The sequence below is a fragment of the Vicugna pacos genome, chromosome 28 (assembly GCF_048564905.1).
Source record: "Vicugna pacos chromosome 28, VicPac4, whole genome shotgun sequence".
In the NCBI taxonomy this organism is placed as follows: Eukaryota; Metazoa; Chordata; class Mammalia; order Artiodactyla; family Camelidae; genus Vicugna; species Vicugna pacos.
In genome coordinates, this window is record NC_133014.1 from 2483716 (window position 1) to 2498058 (window position 14343).

Sequence of the window (14343 nt, forward strand, 5' to 3'; positions counted from 1 at the left end):
GCGAGGCCCCCCCGGGGAGACGTCTTGCAGGCATGAGCCCTGGGCTGCTCACCTCTTCCCCCTGTGCTTCCGTCTTTAAAGAAGGCGGCTTCTCTGTGTGGCCGTGAACTGGGGCGGGGGCCTCTTTAGAGTCTGACGTGCCTGCATCACACACGGCGGGGCCCACCCCTGACTCAGCGGCTGGGGGGCCAGGACCGCACTCTGGGAACAGCGAGGTCAGTGAGGGGCCTGCTCTGAGTCTAGTCCCTGTTTAACCTGGACAAGCCCCTGACCTCTGGCGTCTCTGTTTCCCCACCTGCCAAATAGGCTGTTGTGGGGCTGGGATGGGCTGTGTCCATGACACGTGGCCACGGGGCTGGTTTGGGGGCCCAAAACGGACATGTGGACTCAGCCTGTGAGATACCCGTCTAGCCGTGAGGGCTGCCTGGCCTCTGGTCCCCTTTGTGTCCTCCTGGTGGGCCTGACACACACACAGGAGCCCAAAGTACTTGAAACCTGAGAGCACAAAGTGGTGTGTGAGTGGGGGTGCCGCAGGGACGCCCAGGGCCCTCAGCTCCTCCTCTCCTGTGTGGACCCCCCACTGTCAGCAGAGCTTCCGGGAGGAAGGCCTGCAGCAAGCGAGCACGGCCCCAGCGCCGCGTCCAGGGACGGCCACACCAGGTGGTCATTTCTCAGACAAGGGCGGGTCCACCTGGGGTGACCACTGCGCTCCTGCTCCAGCCCGAGGACCCCCCTGGGAATCTGCATCGTCCGGACAAGAGGTGGCAGAAGAAAGGCCATGGCATCGATTTGGGCTTCGTGACGTGTTTCCACTCTCAGGAAGTTCCTTGGCTGTGGGCCCCAGCTTCCCTGTCTGTAAGTGGGTCGCCTGCTGTCCGCTGTCGCGGGGACAAAGGTGCAGGAGGCACCCAGTCCAGGCCTGGCCCGTGGCTCTGAAGATGAGCACCGCCTGCCGGCCTCCCGCCATCCTGAACAAGACGGCTTGCGGCAGAAGGAATCCCTCCTCACGGGACCTGGGGTCAAGGATGGGCACCCGGCCGGCACCCAGCAATTCTTCCATCGCCGCCATCATTCTCTCATCCCGCGTCAGGGGCCACGGCCCAGAGCCAAGTCCGGGAGCGCCAGGCCATCTATCCAGATGCTGTCATGAGAGGCCCAGCCGCGGTGTTGCTGGAACGGGAGGCCTTGGCCCCCGGAGGCCGAGCCCCAGCTGTCTCTCACATGGAGCGTCTTGACTGGCAGGTGCTCCTGTCCACACTGAGCTGGCCTCAGGTCCGGGGTCAGAGCGCATCCCCGCTGAGACAGCCAAGGCCCTAGGGCTTTGCCCAGCCTCCGCACCAGGGGCACCACTGTGGCAGCCTTACAGATGGGTGAATCCGTGAATCTCTCCCTAAATCAGGGTAGGGGGTCCCAGCCAGACTGATCCAGACCAGCATAGCCACAGCTGGTGTGAGGAACAGAGCGAGGGCCCCAGGAGCGCCTGCTGTCACCTGGAGTCGCGGTGCAGTCACGTGGGCTGTGAGCTTGGTCCTCAAAGCCCCCAGAGGATGAGGGATGTTCCCTGGGCAGAGCCCGCTGTTCGACTCAGCACAGCCAGACCCACTTGCTGTCCTTTGAAGACAGGCCTCGTGTGGGAGCCAACACCCAGCCCTGAGGGGCATTCTCATCGCAGGATCCACGCCAGGACACCCATCCTGGAGGGAAGCCTCAGACACCAAAACCAGTGTTGGTGCTGAGTTAGTCCTTAGGGGACCAGAGCAGAGCCTGGGACAGAACTCAGGCTGTGCAGGGTCCCTGCAGGGCTGTCCTGAGGGAGCAGGGCCCTGGCAGGGTGGTCCTGAGGGAGCAGGGTCCCAGTGGGGCGGCCCTGAGTATGCCCACAGAGATGTCCCACTGTCCATGCGGCAACCCGGGCCCCTAGGACGTGCTCAGAACAGATCATTTGTCTAATCTGCTCAGGGATCAGCGAGGAGCCCAGGGCTATCCAGGCGCCACCAGCTGGAGGCCACCGGGGGGTGTGGTGAACTGGGGCAGAGGCCTAGCTTGGCACCTGGCCCTGGCGGAGTGCCCGCAGGGGCAGGAGAACGTGGTTGCTATGTGCCAGCCCCGCCTGGCGGTTGCAAGGGCATGTTGTAAGTCTGGCGGCTGGCTGCTCTGGGTGTCCCTCTCTGGACCACAGGCCTGGGCGTGTTTGTGTCCCCAAGCCCCTCACCGGCCTCAGCCAGCAAGTCCCCACCAAGAGGGACGGGAACAGACAGAGACACAAACACCCACATGCAGCGCCTCCAGGTATTTGGCTGCCTTGAGCCCCTTACAAACAAACAGACAGTCTCTTCCCAACAGCCCACTTGCTTTTGAAGGGAAATCAGTTGTGCTTGGAGCTGGCCCCGTTCCCCCTCCCCCGCCCTGGCCAGGGTGAGAAGGCGAAATCAACTCGATCCCATTGAAATCTCATAAATTACAAGATGTGTGTAGATTTGGGGTGGGGGGAGTTACTGCTCTCCAGAAAGGTGGGGGACATCCCTGTAAGCTCTGGACGCCAGCGGCGCTGCACTCAGGAGCCGGCCCGGCGGGGAGGAGAGACCTTCCACGCGTCCCTCCACCCTCTCCCCTCCTGCTTCCTGTCCCCTCACCCGCCTTGCTGAGAGAAGTCCCCCTACGTGGGCTCGGGGCTGTTTGGCAGGTCAGCTCTGGGGTCCCCACTGCGGCCACCACGTCCCTCGGTCCCACCCCCTTGGTGGTGGAGCTAAGACCTAACCCAAAGGCCAGTGGTCGGTCGAGGACAGAGCAGGAGAGAAGCGGGGGCCACGCGTGTGCCCGGCGCAGGGAAGATGCTGCCCCAGTGTGTGCAGTTGTCTGGATGGCAACCCTGCCAGAGACAGATATGGCAAAGGACAAAGGCCAGGAGCTTGGCGGGGTGAAGGCCCAGGAGCCGAAAACCTCCAGCAGAGACACCTCTGGTCCTGGGACACCTGGCCAGCTGGTGGCGGGCTCTTCAGGGCAAGGAAGGCTGCCTGGGGGTATGCATCGGGGAGCGTGTGCTGCCTCTGGGGACAGTTCAAGCCCTAACTAACGGCACTGCTGTCACTCGGGGCCAGTCCCCCACCTGCCCATCCCTTCCAGCCTCCCCCCTCCTCCTCTGTGAAGTTTTCTGGTTTTAAAAGGCGAGGGATCAGGGTTTCTGGCCCGCCCACCTGTGACCTCCTCTGCTTGCTGGGTATGTGGACAGTTCAGCCAGACGTCCCCTGTCCATCAGCTGTGTTGCTGTCCTGAGCAGCCCTGAGATGTAATTTAGAAATTCATTCCCCTTGGATGCCCTGCAGGGGCTGCCAGGGTCCTGGTGGACGTGGAGTCTGATCACCTTTCCACAGGTAAACCCACGAATGACTCCGAACCCGGGAGAGACAGAAGCGAGAGAGAAGGAAACTTCTTTAAAACAAGATTCTCTTTACTAATTGCAGACCTCAAGCCCGGCCTAAAGGAAGGTCCACACCAGGGCATTTTAACGCAACAGTCCCCTAGTGACTCGCCCGACCACAAAATCAGCCTCTGCGTCGTCCCTGCCAAGCGACGCTTCCCACAAGGGGGCAGAACTTTGTGAGTCGCGGTTCTGAGGGAAGGAAGCACGTTTCTGCTCTTTGACAGTTCAGTCACAGCCATTGTGAAAACGTATCAGAGGCAAAATCCTAGAGGAAAACACATCAAAGTGTCAGCTTTAGGCAGTGAGGCTGCGGGCAGCTCTTTTACTTCTCTCATGTTCTGGTTTCTTCCAGATTTTCAAGAGTGAGTGTGCATTACTTTATAGCCAGAAAAAGTATGAAAAATACATTCCTGTTCGATGCAATTGAAAGAATTATTCCAGCTTTTCCCCCCAAACATATTTTCACATGCAGGTGCAAGTCCTTCGTGTCGTAGGAGACTGAGTTGTGAGTCTGTCCACACTGAGCAGTGAGGCTCAGTGACGACCCCAGGAGCCTCTGCGGGGTTACCACACGCCCCGCGGCCCTGTCCCCAGCTCTGCGGGTGGGGCTTCCCGGGCCCTCTGAGGGACCCACGGTGACCGTTGTCCTTGCAGGTGTGGGAGCCACCGCGGGAGTTTCTGCCAACCTCCCCCGCACACCTGGCGGCAGCACCCTCTCCCCGGCCCAGCACGCCCACAAAGGTAGGGCGCAGGCCCCTCGGGGAGGGAGCCTGGGGGTGAGGACAGTCAGGAGGAGACGGGAGGAAATAAGTAAGACGGAGTCGCCCCCACCTCAGACCTCTCCTCTCAGTGACAACCACGTGGGGCCCTCAGTTCCTGGAAGTTAAAGGGTGTTCTCTGCAAGGAGAGGCATGCGTGCCCCCGGGGGTGTCAGGCCCCAGGACCATGTTGGTGATCAGGGTGTGAGCAGAGACCAGCCTCCTAGGCCGCTGGGCCTCGCGTCAGGGGCACCCTCCTGGCTTCCAGACAACCTGCTGACCGGACTTCACTGTTTGTATCCAGTAACTGCACTTGGCTCCCTAAGGCCTTAGGGAGGGAGCTGTGGGGGCCCCCAGGCCGCGGCTGCTCCCAAGACGGGACTGGGCACTGAGGCCTCCTTCCCACGTGCGTTTCCACGCCATCGGGGTCTGAGCACGTTCAGGCCCAGGGTCCAGGCTCCAGCCCCTCCTGGGTCCTGGGGTGCACTCAGTCCACCAGCCCGGCAGTGCTCCAGGCCCATGCGCACAGTGGCCAGAGCATCAGGGCAGGAAGGCTTAGCTGAGCACATGGACCGGGGGAGGTGGCACCAGCCCGGAGGGAAGGGCGACACGTAGATGGCCCACCCCCACCCAGAGGGCAGGCGGCGGCTGGTGCCAGCTCTGGGCAGCCTCCCTCCGGGCGGGGTTCCGGGATCCGGGATCCAGGGACCGGGACACGTCTCCTTCCCATCTGATGGGGTGACTGGATCCTGCAGCAGGGGAGCTGGGTCCCCGTGGCTCCCTTGGAGGATTAGGACAGATCACAGCAGACGTCCCTGGGGGGACTTGGGCGGGGGTCTCACGCCAGCTCTGCCGGCGCTGGTCACGCTGAGGCTGAGGTGACGTGAGACACACTCGCACATGATCTTTCCTTCCTGAGATTTTCCTGGAAAATTTTGTCTTGCCCTGTCTTCAGGACAGTTTTGTTCGTGGGCCCCTCCTCTCCACACCTACCTGCCCGGGTCCCCGAGGCAGCAGAACCCAGAGCAGACGTCCTGGGAGCAAACTCCCCAGGGGGTGGGAGCCGCTGCCACCCAGCACAGGTTTCAGGGCTCGCGATCTGCATCCTGAGGGTCCGGGAGGGTCCAGCGGCAGGACCGCCGCTCTTGGCCGTGGTCTCACAGGAGGGCCCTGAGCCCCGGGCGTGGCCTTGTCTCCTGACACAGCAGAGCTCTCGGGCCAAGGACACCTGGCCACAGCCCTGGTCATCGCCATGTCCACCATCTTCACCATGGCCGTCAGCATCGTCCTCATCATCGTCTTCTACATCGTGAAGGCCCGGCCTCCCGCCCCAGGTGCTCGCTGCCCGTCGCCCACACCCACCCGAGCCCCATGGCCTGCACTGCCTGCTCACACCCTTCTCTCTCCCAACCAGCCTGCTGCGCCAGCCCCCCGATGAAGAGCCCGGAAGCCCCCATGTGCGAGGAAGAGGAGAAGAAAGAGGCCCCAGGTCCGCAGCAGCCCTGGAGTGCGGGCCTGTCCCCGGGAGGTTGTCTGCCCCTCCGGCCGCTGCCCGCACCTGGCCTCTGACAGCCCCAGCTCTCACGCAGCTGGGGGAGAGGCTGAGGGAGGGGGGTGGGTGCACCCACTCCGTGGGGTCTGAGGCTGAGGAGAGTCCCGGGCAGGTCTGCCCCCAAGGAGGCCGGCTGGGCCAGACTTTGACACCTTCCCCTCCCATCCCTTATTTCCACAGAAAATGTGGTGATCTTCTCTGAGAAGGACGAATTCGAAAAGCTGACAGCTGCTCCGGCAAAGTCTGCCAAGAGGTGAGTCCGGCAATCGGCCCTAGCCAGGCAAGGCAGGTCCCAGGCCCACTGAAGGCAGGGTTCCTGGGGGTCCAAGCAGGACAGGGAGCTGGGCTGCGGCGTGGTGAGTGACCTGGAGGCTGTGCCAGGTGCCCTGGGGGAGCAGCAGGGCTGCGGTGCGAGGGGTGGTGGTCTGGGGCCGGGGGGGGCAGTGAGGTGCGGGGCGTCTGCCCCAAGGCTGCTCTCGGGAGGGACAGCGTCAGGACCCGAAACCTCCTGGCTTGTTTGCTCTGCGTCCTCTGCCTCCAGAGGACATTGGGCGGGAAGGGGCTTCACTTCTGTAACCCAGTTGCTAGCAAGTATAACTGTTTTTAAGTAAGTCTTCAGCCAAACCACAGGAAGTGAGTAGGACGCCTATAAAAAAAGAACACCGTTTTTCATACATTTGGAATGATTTTGAAAGTTTAAGCACCAACCCACGTGTGCCTAGGGCTCTGGCCCAGGCAGGGAGCCAGGGTGTGACGTGAGCCCTCCTGCCCCCCGAGGGACGTCCCAAAGCCCCTTGCCAGGCAGCTATGGCCCCCCCAGACGTACACATTTCAGCAGGCCCCCACTCCAGCCCCCGTCCCTCCACTGTCAGAGGGCCCCCCAAGCACAGGCTCTGTTCACTCCTGGGATCTTCTGGGGCCCAGTGCTGGCCCCGTGAGCCCGTTTGCTCCATGGAGACACAGGGGTCAGCTAGAGGCCAGGAGGGGGAGAGGAGTGAGCAGAGGCTGTGCCCATGCCCTGGTGGCCCCACGGCTAAGGAGCTCCTGTCCACCTCGGGACCCTCGCATGCAGCACTGGGCCCCAGAAAGTGGGTGTTTCTCCACCTTGTGTCCAGGGCCTGGAGCTGCCCAGTCAAGCGGGGGCAGGTCCCTGCACCCACTGTCTCCACCACCGGGGCAGCGGGTCAGGCTGACCAGCCAGGAGGGTCACCAGCATCCTGTTTCCACAGCGAGAATGACGCCTCATCAGAGAAGGAGCAGCTGCTGAACCGGAGTCTGGACAGCGACGAGGACCCGGCCCCCGACGGGCAGGGCTCTCCAGAGCGGTGCTTGCTGTCGCTGGTCCACCTGGCCCGGGAGAAGTCGGCCACCGCCACCAGAGCGGCCGGGGTGAGCCCTCACCCAAGTCTGGCCCCACCTCTCCGCTGAGACAGGGCCTCTCCCACGAACCCAGCCAGGCCACAGGTCCCAGACCCTGAAAACACAAAACCCAGCTCTCCTATTACACAGCTTTACAGAAGAAAAGGGAAACAAACACTTCAGGAGAAGGAAGTTTAAATGGCTTGGAGTAGCCCAGGACAGGAGACCCTTTGTGAACACGCTGGCATGTGTCCTGCCAGACAAGAATCACGCACGCGGGCACACACGTGTCTGCTCCCCCGGGAGCGGGAGCGGAAGTGGGCCAGGGGCCGCACAGGGGCCGCGGGGGATGCGACAGCCCGTCAGCTCTGCCCGGGCACCGTCGCCCGTGGTGAAAAGGCCCCACAGGGATCTGGCCGCAGCCCGGTCCCAACAGACACGCCACGTCCTGGCTGCTGAGTATCCCAGCTGCCCGCCGGCGAGCCGGGGTCCCCAGGTCCCTCCTTCCACACAGACCGATGCCAGACGAGGCCTTGGGTTGTCCTGTGGGTCTGTGTCCAGAGGAGCCCCGTGGGCAGCGAGCGGCCCAAGCAGAAGGCTTCCTTCGTAAATCTGACAGAGCCCCTGTGAGCGCACGGCTTGGTTGTTTCCGGCGGAGAAGCAGCTGTCTGCCCACCGAGGTGCAGGGTGGGGCCCTTGTTTGCTGCATTTCTGCCCTCTCTGAGCAGTAACGTTCTCTCCCTCTTGTAGATTCAGAGTAGAAGGAAGAAGATACTGGAGGTGTACGCCCAGGTGTGCGGGGTCGCGGAAGGTAAGCGGAGCCACCACACCAGGCACTGAGTTCGCGGGGACCCTCAGACATCCCCATGAGGGCACTCTGACAGAGCCTGGTGCCCGGGAGCGGGGAGACAAACTGGAGGTGAGGAGCCGTTTCAACACGTTTCCTCCTGTGGGGCTGAAGCAGGACGCACTAGGGCCAGGGCTCAAGGAGGCCGGCGCTCAGGGCACAGGAGCGCGCATCCTGCACAACGCGCTCTCTGCATCAGCACCGTTGTCTTCAGGCTTCTACACAAAGATCAGCAGCCCTGCCCTCCCACCGTGGTGAAGTGTCATGGCCTCCTTCTTCTCCAGCGGTCACCACGGCTGGGGATGGGCAGGGAAGGACGGCCAGACGAGGAGTGTGGACGTCTCCATCGGAAGCAGAAGCCACACTCCCAGTTTCTTCCAAATCCAGACCCCCAGCTGCCTTCTCACGCACCCAGGAGAGTAAGAACACTGGTCGTGGAGCTTAGGGGACCCCCCGCCAAGCTTTGTTGGCTGCTGGGCTCTGGTCCCCATCTGGCCCAGGCAGCAGCCAGGGAGCCGGGTGCCCGCCCCCTTTCTCTGCGAGGGCTGTGCCCAGCACCCTGAGCCCAGGCAGGCTCGTGGGTGGGTGCTGTGTGGGCCCGGAGTGACCACTAGGGATGATTCCAGGGGCTGAGAACCCTGCTCAGCCGCCTGCAGAGATGGGGCCTCTGTCCATAACGGCCCCTGCGTGGGTTGGCCGGTCTGCCTGCGCCCGCGAGCGCAATCTGTACTTTGTACTCCACTGCGGTCAAAGCAGGTCTTTGTTCCAGCGGGTGCCTTGGCTTCAAGAGCCCACACCCCTGGCCCAGTGGTTTTCAAATTAATTTCAGATCCTCACAGGGAAGAGGAGGCCCTGCAGCAAGACAGGGAGGGTGAAGCCCTGGGCGCTCAGCCCCCTCCCGCCGCCCAGGGCGGGCGCACACCCCCAGCGACGCACAGCCCCTCGCACGGCCGAGGCCGAGAGCCCTGGACCGCAGAGCCCGGCCCTGGGTGGACGTTATCCCACTACCTCTGCCCAGCGCCCCCGCCTGCCCCCAGGTCCTGATGCGACCCGTCTGCAGTGAGTGCCAGGTGTCAGGGTCCTTTGCTTAGTTTTTAATTAAGCCTGTGACTTCAAGATCATTGTCGATTCACACGTGGAATGAAGAGAGAATACGGAGGGTCCTGGGCCCGTAACCCGGTTTCTCCCGGGGGTAACCTGCCAAACCGTCCCTAAAAGTCACACCTGGGACATTGCCACTGACCCAGTGAAGACAGCCGTCCTGTCCCCACAGGAGCCCTGTTGGCTTTTCAAGCCCCACACCCTGTCCTTGGTTCCTGGCAGCCCCAGTCCACTCTTGCTTTCTCTAATTTCGTCATCTCTGGGCTGTTAGGCACGGGGACCGTAGCCCCCTGGACGGCGCCCGGCCCCTGATGGGCACCCACAGCTGTTCTAGCCACTCCCCTGCAGAGAAGGGGCGTTTCCTCCGGCTGCTCAAGACTGCTTTGTCTTTAGTTTCCAGAAGTTTATGGTGTGTCTTGATCTGGATTTTGTGGGGTTTATCCTCTCCAGTATTTTCTGAGCTTCTTGACTCTGTAGGCCTCACTCTTTCCAGGTTTGGGAAGTTTCAGCCATTGTTCCTTTATCCGGGCCCACCCACCCCCCTCCTTCTGGGACTTGGTGACACGGGGAGATCTTCTGTGATAGCCCGGAGGTCCCGGGGGCTCTGTGTGTTTAGTCTGTGTTCTCTCGTTCAGACGGGTCACTTCCAGTCTGAGATCCAGCTCACTGACTCCTTCCTCTGCCTCTCTTCTGCCAGTGAGCTTGTCTGCTTTCAATCTTGATTCTTGCATTTTTCAGCCCCAACGTTTGCATTTGGTTCTCTATATTTTCTGTCTTTTGTTAGGGCTTTCTGTTTTTCGTTTGTTTCAAATGTGCTTGTAATTGCTCGCTGAAGCGTTCTCTTGCGGCTTCTTTGAAACGTTGTCAGGTGATTCTGACGTCCGTTATCTCAGTGTCGCCCGCCTGCTGGCCTTTCCCTCATTTGCTGGCGAGCTCCCTGGCTCCTGGTGTGACGAGTGAGTTGCTAGTGAAACCTGAACAGGTCCTGTCGCGTCCCGAGGCTCTGGGTCTTACTTAGCCGTCTCTGGAGCTGGTGTTCCTGGTGCGCCTGTGGCAGGGGCAGGGGTGCCACCTAGTTGCCACCAGGTGGAGGTAGGCGGCCAGGTCCCCACGCAGCTTGCCTTGACACCCAAGCAGGGCTCCTTTCTTGCTGGTGGGGGTGGGAATCTGTTTCTCTGGGTCGTCCCCACTGACGCTGTGGGGGCAGGAAGGCTCCTTACCAGCTGACGGGGAGGAAGTCCAGGCTCCCCGTCCAGCGCTGCCGGCCTCGGAGGGAGTGGGGCCAGGTTGTTCTGTGGTGTTTGACTGTGACGAAGCACTTACTGCCTGAATGTTTTGTTCTTGCTAAGACTGCAGGGTTGATGGGCATTTTGGTCTGTGCTTGTGGGTATTTCTGGGTTGCTGGGCTCTTCAGCTCCACGTCTGGGATGAGGAATCAGCAGAAAACCGAGAAACTGACCACCACTGCCCGTCCAGGGCCCCAGCGTCTGCCTCTCCTCCGCACTCTCCAGCCTCCGGACGTTTGCTCCGTGGTGTCCGGGGCTTGGGCCGCACTTACCGGGAGGAATGGGGAGAAGCACGCCCGCTGCGCCCTCCAGAAGTGGAAGCGCCCCACCTCTGGTGCTCCTTGCTGGGCCTCACTGAGACCCTGGGCCACGGAGCTGGCTCAGGTGACACTGTGCTGGGCTGTCTGTGGAGCACCTTTCATTGACGTGACTGCAGCCCCCAAAAAGGGACATGATGCTGTCCCTCGACCCCTCCTTGGCCCAGCCCCCTGTGGGGCAGGGACACCTGACAAAGGGAGGCCTGTATTAAAGCCGTTGGTGACTGTAGTGTGTCCTTGCGGGCGTCCAGGATTTGGATTTTGTTGTTGTTTTTAAGGGGGGGGTAATTAGGTTTATTTATTTTTGTAATGGAGGCACTGGGGATTGAGCCCAGGGCCTTGTGCACGCTAGGCACGTGCTCTACCCCTGAGCACATGCCTCCCCCAGTAGGGGCTATTGGTTGAGGGAAATGAGAGCCTTCTTGTGTGGCTGGCAAGGTCCCAGGATTTGTTCACCTTAAGTGTGTACTTGTGTGGTTTTGTGCATCTGTGTTTTGCTTTACAATGAAAGAGGTTCTAGAAGTCATTTCTGCTGGGGTCACACTCCTGCTGCGGTCACACTCCTGCTGTGGTCTGATGTGGTCCTCTGTCCCACAGGCCTCAGCCCCACGGAGCTGCCGTTCGACTGCCTGGAGAAAGCCAGCCGGATGCTCAGCTCCACATACAACTCGGAGAAGGCGGTGGTGAAGACGTGGCGCCATCTGGCCGAGAGCTTCGGGCTGAAGCGGGACGAGATCGGGGGCATGACGGATGGCCTGCAGCTGTTCGACCGCATCAGCACTGCCGGCTACAGCATCCCGGAGCTGCTGACCAAGCTGGTGCAGATCGAGCGGCTGGATGCCGTGGAGTCCCTGTGTGCAGACATCCTGGAGTGGGCCGGGGTCCTGCCACCCACACCCCCACCACCCCCTGTGTCCTGAGGAGCGCGTGGATGGGCTGGGATGGAGGTGGGCTCTGCAGCGGGAGCGGTGTCCGCAGACCCCAGAATCGGGCTTTCTCCGCTGGCAAGCCTGGTCCAGGGAGTAAGAGGAAACTGGGGCCTGTCTTCCTGTCTAACCAAACCCAGGAGATGTGCGCTGGGGTCACCAGGCAGAGGGAGTCTGTGTTCGTCTGGCTGCCCTGCCACTCCTTCTCCGCGGACACGGCTGGTCCCCACCCCACGTGCCCGAGCAGTGTCAGGGGACAGAGGTGGAGATCTGGTCCAGGTTTTGGGGAGAGACAGAGACATGCCTGGAGCTGCTTTTCTGGAAGACGGCACACAACCCGCGGGAGGGAGGTCCTGGAAACGTGAGCACGGCTCGGAGAAGAGATGGCGCCCACGGGGGACGAAGGGGGCCGGGTGTCCTCGTGAAGAAAGCGGCTCCAAAGTTGGGAAAAGGCTACAAAATGCAGAACCTGCTGCGTGTGTGGTGTCTGGCTCTGCTCACGTCTGAGTCCTAGGTGTCCCTGAGGTCACCTGTGTCCCTCTGGCTTTCCGTGGAACGACAGCCCCTCTGCATCTGCCTTGCGTGCTGTTTGTGGGCTGTGGCCGACCTCACTGCTGTGTGTGGCCCGGGCTGGGAACCAGGGTCCCTGGACGGCCTTCCACTCTGTCCTCAGTCGGACTTGACCCCATGAGGGCAGCAGTGCTCAGGGACATGGGCCGTTTGCTTCAAGCAGAAATGAGCGGTCAGCCGAGGGGCTGGCCACGTGACTCCAGGTCTCCAGGGGCCTCAGACGTGGATGCACTGTGTGGCGCCTTCCGAGCCCATGGGGACTGTGGGGACCGGCATCCGGGACCTGGTGTGGCTTTGCCAACGTGGGCAGTTCCCTTCCCCTCTCTGGCCCAGCGCATCTGCCACGCAGAGTCAGGGAAGGAGGCTCGGGCCAGCGAAAGTGAGTTGGGGCTGGAGGAAACACCAGGCCTCTGTGGGGCTGCCCCCGTGGACGTGCAAGCCGCCCGAGCCATCAGGTAAAACGGGAATGAAAACAGAAGAATGCAGAATTGAGTTTTCACCGTAACTGCGAGTGTTCGTCCCCCATTCAGGGAGAAAGTTAATGGTCGGGACTCGTTCCTGCAAATTCTCTCATGTCTGCCGACGCCCGAGACTGGGAATTAACGGGGTAACTCAGAGCTCTCTGCTGAGCCCCCACGGCAGGCCTGAGTGCGTTTGTTCCTAAATTAAACCAGTCTCCGGCTTACAGTGTTTTTAAAATGACAACTCAAGCGACCCAGCAAATGCGTTTGGAGAGGAAATCAGTGTGTGTTTAGAGCAGCAAGCGACTTGGCACCGGGGAACACAGACATCCTAACAGGTCTGAATGGTGGAGTCTGCACTCGGTGTGCTCACCGCTGCCCTGCCTGTGTGCTGCGACCGCAGGCTGAATTCCCCACAGCACAACTTGACCCGCTTTTAATTCCTCTCTGGCATCCTGGGTGCCCTGCTTTCTGCAGCCGCCCCAGGGAGGCTGCAAGCATTGCACGGGTGAGCGGCTGCCCTGGACGATGAGTCAGGGCAGGGGCAGGGGCAGGGGCGGCCTGGTTTCCCGCTGTCAGAATTTAGGGCTGGGGGTCTCGCTGGCGTCAGGCCTGTTCTGGGGACTCAAGCTGCCTGTGTAGGGGGTTCGTCCTCAGAGTCACACGCTCCTCTGTCATTTACTTATTTGGAAACAAATCCAGGAAAGGTTTGTTCTGGTGAGCTCTAGCCTGAGTGGTGGAAGGCAGGTCGATGAGACGACGGGACATCACTGAGAAGAGCCGGGGCTCCGCCCTGCCCGTCCCACCGGGGACAACATTCCATGGTTTTGCTGTAATAAAAACATTCAGAAAAGCCCCAGGCTGAGCTGCGCCCTTGGCCAGTGATGTCTTAATCAGCAATACTTGTGTCTAATTCTGTTTTTATAACTTATTATATTTTACGGTTTCAATAAACAAATATGAGGGAGAGCAACAGGCTGTTAGTGTGAATTCTTTGGTGGGGGTGGACATGGTTCTGGTTGCACTGTCCTTTCTGAGGACTGCGCTGCCCAAATGGGGTGGCTGGACCATGTCCCCAGCAGGAGGTTACAGTGAGATCACCGGGAAACGCGTGGGTGGCTGCTTCCCCCGAGTTTGTAAGTGCCTTTTACCTGCTGCTGGGAGCAAAGCATCCCAAAGCTCAGGGCTAAAGACGATTATTTAATCACTACAGCTCAGGGGTCAGTAAGGTCCTCGCTGACCTGGGTTGGGCCTGTAACTGAGCAGGACCCTGAGGGGCCTCCCGGGACAGACACGCCCCACCCTGTATCCTCTGCAGCAGCTCCTCTCTGAAGGACCCAGATCATAGAATCTCATGCAAGCTTCCTGAGGTTTTCAGATGCTCAAAACCACCACCACAGGGAAGAAGTTAACTACTTAATGACCATGAGCATGTGGCCACGAGACCTGGCTCCTAAGGATGGATCATCATCAACCGGAGAATTGTGCACAGCTGATCCCCTGCCCTGGGACCCCCCCCCCCCCACCCGCCCTCAGCCGCCTTTAAAAAGGCTCAGCGGAAACCCTCGGGGAGTTTGGGGTTTTCTGAGGACAAGCCCCCGTCCTCCTTGCTCGGCCCAGCAGCAAACCTTCCTCTGCTCCAAACTTGGATGTTTTGGTGTTTTTTGGCCTCACAGTGTGTCAGGCACAGGAACTTGGCGTTCAGTGACAGTTTAGGCGAAGTTTTTGCCTGGAGTCCGCGCCCG

The 14343-nt window shown here is 60.9% G+C and overlaps 1 protein-coding gene across 3 annotated transcripts in view; it reads left to right on the top strand.

Moving 5' to 3' along the window:
- The window catches only part of EDAR (ectodysplasin A receptor), a 46515-nt gene extending 32947 nt beyond the window's left edge, over window positions 1-13568 (top strand). For 2 of the 3 annotated variants that reach the window (XM_072951205.1, XM_072951207.1), the window contains 7 exons: window positions 4076-4162; window positions 5385-5513; window positions 5594-5668; window positions 5912-5984; window positions 6961-7120; window positions 7841-7901; window positions 11239-13568. In XM_072951205.1, the coding sequence (XP_072807306.1) occupies window positions 4076-4162; window positions 5385-5513; window positions 5594-5668; window positions 5912-5984; window positions 6961-7120; window positions 7841-7901; window positions 11239-11561 (908 nt within the window). In that variant the 3' untranslated portion in view covers window positions 11562-13568. The remainder of the gene's footprint in view (window positions 1-4075; window positions 4163-5384; window positions 5514-5593; window positions 5669-5911; window positions 5985-6960; window positions 7121-7840; window positions 7902-11238) is intronic. The other variant, XM_072951206.1, reaches the window with a different exon arrangement.
- The last annotated feature ends 775 nt before the right edge of the window (window positions 13569-14343 follow it).